This window comes from Parasteatoda tepidariorum, chromosome 10 (genome assembly GCF_043381705.1).
Source record: "Parasteatoda tepidariorum isolate YZ-2023 chromosome 10, CAS_Ptep_4.0, whole genome shotgun sequence".
Classification (NCBI taxonomy): domain Eukaryota; kingdom Metazoa; phylum Arthropoda; class Arachnida; order Araneae; family Theridiidae; genus Parasteatoda; species Parasteatoda tepidariorum.
This window is the reverse complement of record NC_092213.1, coordinates 19,027,745-19,036,469: the sequence shown is the minus strand read 5'-3', so window position 1 is coordinate 19,036,469 and position 8,725 is coordinate 19,027,745. Positions and strand designations below refer to the sequence as shown.

At 30.3% G+C, this 8,725-nt stretch overlaps 1 protein-coding gene across 1 annotated transcript in view; it reads right to left on the bottom strand.

The window, feature by feature from the left end:
- The window catches only part of LOC107448968 (cilia- and flagella-associated protein 157), a 6,857-nt gene extending 5,820 nt beyond the window's left edge, over window positions 1–1,037 (bottom strand). The window contains exon 1 of the mRNA XM_016064347.3: window positions 630–1,037. Coding sequence (XP_015919833.3) covers window positions 630–1,008 — 379 coding nt within the window. The 5' untranslated portion in view covers window positions 1,009–1,037. The remainder of the gene's footprint in view (window positions 1–629) is intronic.
- Window positions 1,038–8,725: the final 7,688 nt, after the last annotated feature.

Sequence of the window (8,725 nt, the reverse complement as noted above, 5' to 3'; positions counted from 1 at the left end):
AAGCTTGTCAAACTCTTCCTTGGCCTGCCAGATCACCAGATCTCTCTCCCATCGAGCATGTCTGGGATATGATGGGAAGGCGATTGCATCTGGCACGGAATGTTGATGACCTCGTTCGACAATTGGATCGAATTTGGCAGGAAATACCGCAAGAGACCATCTGGCAGCTTGTATCCATGCTAATTGCGGGTCAACACCTTATTGAACTTGTTACTGTAACTCTGCAATAAATTATTCAATTGTTCTGAAATTTTAATCATTTACTATTCTGTACATTGTCTTCCTATTCACTAATTTTCGTTTCAATCGGACAACTCCTTCTTGGTGCGTCGATTTTTTTGTTATAGAGTGTATATACTAGAATTGTGAAATTAATTTTGTCGTTGGAGTTGATAAGAGTTGTAAGTCCCTGAAATGGAAGTATTGAAGACAACACATAGATGTATGAATGCAATCGTGACAATTTTTAGATGCACAATCAAGTGCTTTTGCAATAAAAAAAAATTTAAGGTGTAGGAACATTAACGAAACGGCAGCAAAAGTATGGGAAAGAACGTTAAAGCATTGGCAAGTTAAAACGGCAACTTTAGCTGTTGTTCGTCAAGCAGAAAACTACCAACCGAAGTTACCTGTTAATTCAGATCTTTGTTGCGAAAATAGAGTATTAGAAATTTCACGATTCTTTTCCAAATTTCGCCTTGCATCGGCAGCTCTAATATCAACCAATTCTTTCATATCTTTAGCAAATTGAAGCTCATTTTGCACTGACATACACTGGTCGGTCTTAGACTTTAAAGTTCGTTGCAAATATGCGACGCAACTTTCTTTACTTTCAAGTTCTCGATTTCTTAATTCTTTCAGAGATACTAAAATTTGTTCTTGCTGTTGCAAATCTTTGTCGATTTCAGCAAGTTCTGCTGACAAATCTTTAATTTTGGCTTTTAATGAAGCTTTCTCAGATCGCTTTTTCGATTTTTTCTTTTTCCCACTTTTTTTCTTTTTAGACATAATTAATTATTTAAATTTTGATACTTATCTTGATACATAATTTTGATAATAAAATTTTTATTTACTTATAAATCTAATACGAAATTTTATTCTGTTGTGCCTATGTTATATTGCGTTTCCATTTCTTGTTCAGCTTTTAGCTTGCTTTGATTTATTTTAATGTACTGCCAACATTTTTTTTAAAAAATAATCTTGCAAGCAGAAGTACCATTATTACGAGCAAACTTTTTATCACAGAAATAAGAAGTAGGGATGCGCTTCGCTAGAAATTAATGGGAGAAAGACGGTCAAATAATAAGATAGTATAAATTTTGATAAATTATTACTACGCATTAATAGTTAAATTTCAAAAATATATATATCTGTAACAAGTACAATCAGATAGATTTCAAGTACGGTTGCAGTTATAAAAAAAAATTGTTTTGCTTTAAGTCTTAAGTGTTCTTTTTAAACCTACACAGTAGCCACTTTACGTTAATAGGTTGCACGAAGTGGCAACACACTATTCAATTTACTAGTAAAGGTAAACAAACAAATCACAATTTCTAAAACATTGATATACTGTTGATTAAATACAATTTTCGTAATTTGTTTTTAATCTCCACAAGTTAAAATATTATATATAATAACAAGTTTTGAGTTTTTTGAGTATCATTTTAAGCAATTTCTGAGCAGTGCGCAAAATAAAAAAAGGACCACCCTATATAACTTTTGATCTAATGATCGGATCTTTATGTTCTAAGACTCAATCTTAAAGGTTCAAGAGGGTGACCTCAAATATTTTAATTATGTGCATAGATATTCAAATTACGAAACCAGACTAAAAAACGTGCCTTCTCTAAATAAACATACCTTTTTTTTCCGACAGATTCGAAATTCCATCCCAAGAATCGAAATACATGGGAAGCCGCAATCTGGGAAATGTGGTCCCAGTGGTTTGGTTAGGAGAGCGGTCCTAAGTTTGGTCCCCTTGAAGTTCATTAAACTTTTTGCGCATTTCTCTGTATCTTCCAATTTTTTTTTAAGCCAATTGAAAAAAATTTCGAGCGTTATTTTAAAATTCGTTTTTCCAAAGACAATTCCACTCAAATATAACTTTTAGTAAATATTTATCATTTTATTAGTCTAATAAATAATGATTTGTAAGGTACCCGATTTTTTGCATCATTTTAAAGAAGGCAATTTTAAGCGGTAAAATACGAAATTTGGGCAAAATCGGTCGAATAGTTCCTGAGAAATCGAATTCTTTTTAAAAAATCGTATTTTTAACCGCATTACGCTTGAGCTCTAGAAAGTGAAGAATATTAGATCATAAGTTGTTCTTCGATTTGTATTTGCTGTCTTAGTAACATTTCATTTTTCCCTTTGTATTCTTTAATTTTTGTATTCCTGTGTAAAGTTAGAAATATTTTCATTGTTCATAAAATGTTTAGTGCAATATTTATTTACATTTCCTCGCATTCCAATGAATAACTAATTTCTGATTTATATAACACATATTATGTACCAAATTATATAATTTTTCTTTCAAAATAGAATTTTTTTTAGCTATTGCATGAATTATTTAAAATATTAGCCAATATTTTATCTGTTCTGGGAATCGCTTGGTGATAAAGCAAGATTTCGAAAGCAGCGTGGCATTCATCTCACGCTTTTATCTAATCTTCTAGATAAGATCTTCTTTCAAACAAGAAAAATCAGATGATTAAGTGAAGAGGCATTTTTAGGATATTTATTTTAGGACTTTATTGCCTTTAATGGTTGTAGTACGTTTAACAAACATTTTATTTGTCATCTGATGTGTTATTGAGATAGAAACAGAAACGGTGATAAAGACTTTTAAACAGGTTAAGGATTAATTCTAATTAAAAAAAGGAATAAAAATAGGTTTTGACTTGCATTTATATTAAAGTTTAAGCACAATGTTTGTGTATTTTTCCTATGGAACTGAAGTTGAAGTCCTATGAACTTTGTATAGAATGTATTTTTTGGATGGGATTTCAGTTTTACCTATATATAAGGGTATTTTTCCTAAGGGTATTTAATACGGGTATTTAAGTTTTATTAATGTATAGGTTGTATTTTTCCCATTTTGCTTATGTAAAAGGTGTATTTTTTCAAAAATATTTAAGCTTTACTAGTGTATAGGGTGTATTTTTCCTATGGGATTTAAGTTTCATATACGGGTTATACTTCCTCAGGGATTTAAATTTTACAGACGTATAGGGAGTATTTTTCCGATTGGGTTTAAGAGTTTTACTAGTGTATAGGGAGTATTTTTCCCTACGGGATTCATTTTCATCAATGAATTCGTTGTTGTTCAATTTTACGTCGCACTAGAGGGCTATTGGCGCACAATGGGCTATTGGCGACTGTCTGGGAAACATCCCTGAGGATGATCCGAAGACATGCCATCACAATTTTGATCCTCTACAGAGGGGATGGCACCCCCGCTTCGGTAGCCCGACGACCTGCACGCGAAGTCGAGAACTTTACGGTAGCACAGTTTAACGAGGACCAATACCGCACACCCTCGGTCCCTACGCAGACTGATCCAAGTGTTCACCCACCTGCACACTGACCGTAGCCAGTGATGCTTGACTTCGATGATCTGCTGGGAACCGTGTCTTAACGATCAGTCCACTGCGGGACATCAATGAACTCAAGGAAGAATTAATGTAATTAGAAAACGCAGATAATCTGTTAAAAAATTTGATCTGTTTATTGATTCATAAAATGCGCAGTTCATAAAAATGATATTTGTCTCACCTTATTGTTGGTCAGAAACGAAGTTAATTTTTGACCAACGAGGAAATGTACTGGTGTCAAGGCTTCAAGTCGGTCATCAATTCCGTGCTCATATGTTAGTGGCCGAATCTTAATGGCCCCTTCAATTCCTGTCGGAACTGTGATCGAATTCTCTTCCTCCAAATATGATTTTCCCCTGCCCAAAGATGCTTTCACAGTTCCAACCATTCTCTACCATTATCACAACACATTTATTAAACATAAAGAGTGACATAATCAAGGCGTATGTGCAAACGTACCTGCGTTAAAACTGTACATATATCAAAGAACGTATTTCTCAGTTTTCTCAAAGTAAAGAACAATCTCACGTAGAGCCCCTGAATTAGACAACCCAATTGAGGAGCCTTAGTCTCACGTTCCAAAAACATACAACGTCATTATTGCTAATCAAGGAACGCTTATGCGATCCTACAATTCTTAGGTCTCGGCACTAGTCATTTGTGGCTTGAAAAAATATATATTTAGTTCATTTTGAGTCGGGTTGGCGAAGTAGTATAAAGGCGCAAAGTTATAGGGCTCTACCAGCTGTGGCGGTTTGAAACCAACTCACAAGGGAGACTAGGGAAGTGTGACTCGCCAATTTTGAAATGAACTAGTGGGATGCATGCCTTATGAGGAATAATTTTTGGGGCAACATTCGTTTCGGCCCATAGAAGGTCCTATGAGAGATAAAAAATAATTCAATGTATAGAAAAATCGGTATTTTATTACTTCAATGCAGACTATTAGTTATTGTAATTATCTCATACTCCAATTAATTTTGTGGTACTTTCACGTACTATATAATGCATATTTATTGTCAAAATTGATTTCGAAAATTTTATATATCTGTAGTTTTTCAGAAAAACCTGTTAGGTTAATTTTAAAAATAAAAAAAATTTGGCATCAAATTTTTTTTTCAAGAAATTTTCTAAATTAATCGGAGTATGTAAGTGCAAATTAATTAATAATTAATAGCTAATTAATTAATTAACCAAATTAATTTAAAATTAATTGGAGTATGAGATAATTACAATAACTAATAGTCTGCATTGAAGTAATAAAATACCGATTTTTCTATAAATTGAATTATTCTTTATCTCTCATAGGGCCTTTTATGGGCCGAAACGAATGTTGCCCCCAAAAATTATTCCTCTAAGGCATACATCACACTAGTTTATTTCAAAATTGGCGAGTCACACTTCCCTACTCTCCCTTGTCAGTTTCAGATTGGTGGGAATTAGCTAATTTATAGAGAAAAGGCTGTTTAATGCACAATATTTGCCTCGTTGCTAACATAATGCTGTATGTCACACAGTTGTATAGCCTTAACCTCTGTGTTTCCACTCGCCCACAATAGGCTATTGCGTGATTTGCTGTGTATTTTATTTAGTTCATTTTAACAATATTAGAGAAATGTCGATGATTTTAACAGTTTTACCAGCATTAGCTTAATGATGACTTCAATGCAAGCAAGGGTGTAGGTCGGAGAAACGAAGAGTGGAACGCCCGAATGGAAATACTCTTGAAAGCATTTTAAAAAAAAATTATAAAATAAAAATAAATGAATAAATAAGAATGAATTTACGTAGGTAGTTCTTATTAGGAAAAAGAACCGGTACATAATTTTTTAACCTTTATCGAATCTACTTTCACGTGTAGTAGAATAAACGATTACGGAAATGACGTTAGTAACTTCCGTGCTATACGATAACAAAATATATTTGGGTCAAATCAATAGAACATTGTTTTTTTTCCTCTTTCCAAAAAAGCAGAGTAATTTTAGAAAATAATGTATTGATTATCAAAATCATATTTTTTTAACAAATAAAATGATTTAGTTAATGATTAAAATGAAACAAATTATAATTTTATATTTTTCTACTTTTAACATAAAATCTGGCAAACAACGTAACACCGGCCACTCTGTTTAATGAGCTATCTATAGATGTCCATAAACTTCCAAAAAACATATTTTAGGTTTTTAGAAATTGAAATTTTTTTTAAACCAACCAAATTAAGGGTAAGCCAATTTTTTGTAAATTGTTGTTAAGAATATTAAGTTTCGTTTTTGGTGTGAAATCGAAAAAAGGTTGCAGTTTAAAGGAGCTGGTAGCGCCGAATTCAGAACGCTGAAATTTAAACTTTCAGTAAAGTCTCAAAATTCAATGTTCCTGTATCTGTATTGATAATATAAAAATTTCGCACATCGGACGGAATTTTAAAAGTTATAAGCATTTTTTATGGATGAACTTTAAAAAGAAAAATGCGTAGTAAAATAATTTTTACTAGATAGACAAAAAAAATAAATTGAAAAAAAAATATAAAGAGTTTTGAGAGAAAAAAAGAAACGAAGAAAAAAACAAACGAATATTTAAAATACTTAAAAATTCTAAAGTGAAATTACGCATTTTCCAATTATTTTTAAATGTTTTAATATCTTTAAAAAAAAATAACTTTCCTTCTCCTTTTTAGCTAATTTCTTTCTTTCTTTTTGAAGGAAATTTATGATTGGTATAAATAGCGAAAACCAAGATCTTTTGAGGCTAAATCTAAATTTCAGAGATTAAGCCTAAATTTTAGAATTTAGTTTTTAAGGGGCTAGGTCTAGATTTCAGCATCTAGATCTTCAGAGGTTAGGTCTAGATTTTTAGCATCTAAATATTCAAAGGTTAGTTCTAGACTTTAGCACCTAGATTTTAAAAGGTTAGATCGAAAGTTTTAGCACATAGATTTTCATAGATTAGATCCAGATTTCCAGAGGTCAAGATTTCCAGATTGATCAAATGTTTATCAAATGTTTTAAAGCATAGATTTTCAGAAATTAGATACAGATTTTCAAAGGTTAGATCTAGATTTCAGAGCCTGGATTTACAGAGGTTTGATTTTAGCACTTACACTATCAGAGGTTGAGAAATCAAGTCCATTTTCCACACAAAAATACAAGTTTTTTTGTTCATAATTAGTTATTTTTATGCACCTTAAGAGTCAATAAAAACAGAACAATAAGCTTTTAAATAAATTTGAATCAAGTTATGCTAGGAAATGTGAAATTTACTTTTATATTATTATAAAACTAGTCCCCACCGTGAATGCAATAATTAAAAGAATAATAATGGCTAAAAAAAACTTGAATAAAAATATATTTGTATTAAAGCGTTCTAGCGTAAAATGTCACGAAAACATGGAGGAAGAAAAATAAGAAGGAAAATGATGAATAAATTGCTGTTATTAACTCTTTAATGCTGTCTTAATCTTTACTTTTTCGTTTTCCTGATACATCATTAATTACATCACAATTTATTTTGGTTTATATTTATTTTTTCTAAGAAGAAATTAACTTAACTTCAGAGGTAGAACAAGAGTTTTTGGCTAAATCAGATTGATAAGGAAATAGTTTTTATTTTAAAGAGGTAAACGAACTATACAGATATTCATCATACACACCATAAGTGACCGTTGAGTAATTTTTCTTTATTACGATGACAGATTTTCTTATGAATTAATCGACCTATAGCTCTTTAATTTTAACTGAAACTTAAAAATAAATGAAATTCTTCCCCGTATTTTGCATTAAGAAATTCTATATAGATTAATCAAACATAGAAATTCAAATAAATTATTCAAATAGATTGTTCAAACAGGGTAAATGTTACAAAAATTTGGCAGGACCAGAAACTAAAATATATTATTAATCCACATAAACTTTCATTGGTTTGTTTACTTGTATCTCTATAAGTATTTTAAAAAAAGTTATGTGAACTTAAATAAAAAAATTACAATACAAACAATGAGCAATGTCATAATCATGAGGATTTATACTATTTTATAAAAAAAAAACTTCAAAAAAAAAACGTACCAGTCCTTTAAATCGATTGCTTGTCCTGTCGCGATTTTCCAATGCAGCGGCATGATGCGACTCGCTCTCCTGTTTGGCATTTTCTGATAAATTAATAAAGGTCTGTTTTTTTTTTAAAAAAATAATTAAAAAAAATGAATAAATATCAGGTTTTCTCAGGAATTAATAATCCATTTAAGCTGTTCAAAGTTATTTAAGTTTAATGTTTGTGTTTGTAAAATAAAGTTTTTTTAAAACGTTAAAGCTATCAAAATTGCCTGCTTAGAAAAAAATTATTTCTTAGGAAAACAATTCTTAAAAGCCTCTAAAAAAACCTTAAAATGACACTATTGAAATACTAATTTGCTTAACCATTTAAAACTGGTGTTCTTTATCCCTTTTGCTCTAATTACAAGTAAAAATATATTTCTGGTATTTTTTTAATTATAAAAAACAGTCTAATAGTAACTAAAACAATTTGTAAGATTATTGGAATCATATTTGTACTAAAATATAAAATTTAAAAAAAGGAAAATAGTTCGAAAAAAAAAATTTTTTTTTTCATATTCAAAACCTTTTTAAAAATTTATTTTTAAAATTAAATAAATTTCAATGATGAATAGTTGCTATTTTTAAATCTAAATTACTGCGATTATGTATAAACTTGTAAAATTATTATTTGGTAGCGAGTCGTGTTTGAAAGATTTAACCTTTAACGCAGAAAAAGACACCGGTGTTTCAAGTTGTATTTCATAACCATCAATTATTAAAATGCAAAATATAATATTTTCCACATATTTTGACCTAAATTATTACAAAATAATAATAAAAAAAATAAATTAATAACAAAAAAAATAATAATAGAAATTAAAAAAAGTATTAAAAATATGTCGAATAAAAATTCAAAGGGTTAAGTATTGGTCGTGAAGTCCCACAATATGCGCAATAAATTCAGATGATATTAATAAGATAAAGAAAACAAACATTAGTGTTAGAGCGCCATCTATAGGGGTTTTGAGAATGGGTTTTTGGAAGCGTTCTGTGAGGTCCTCCCTGTGAGTGTTGGTAAACGCTACTGGAAGAGCTCAAATA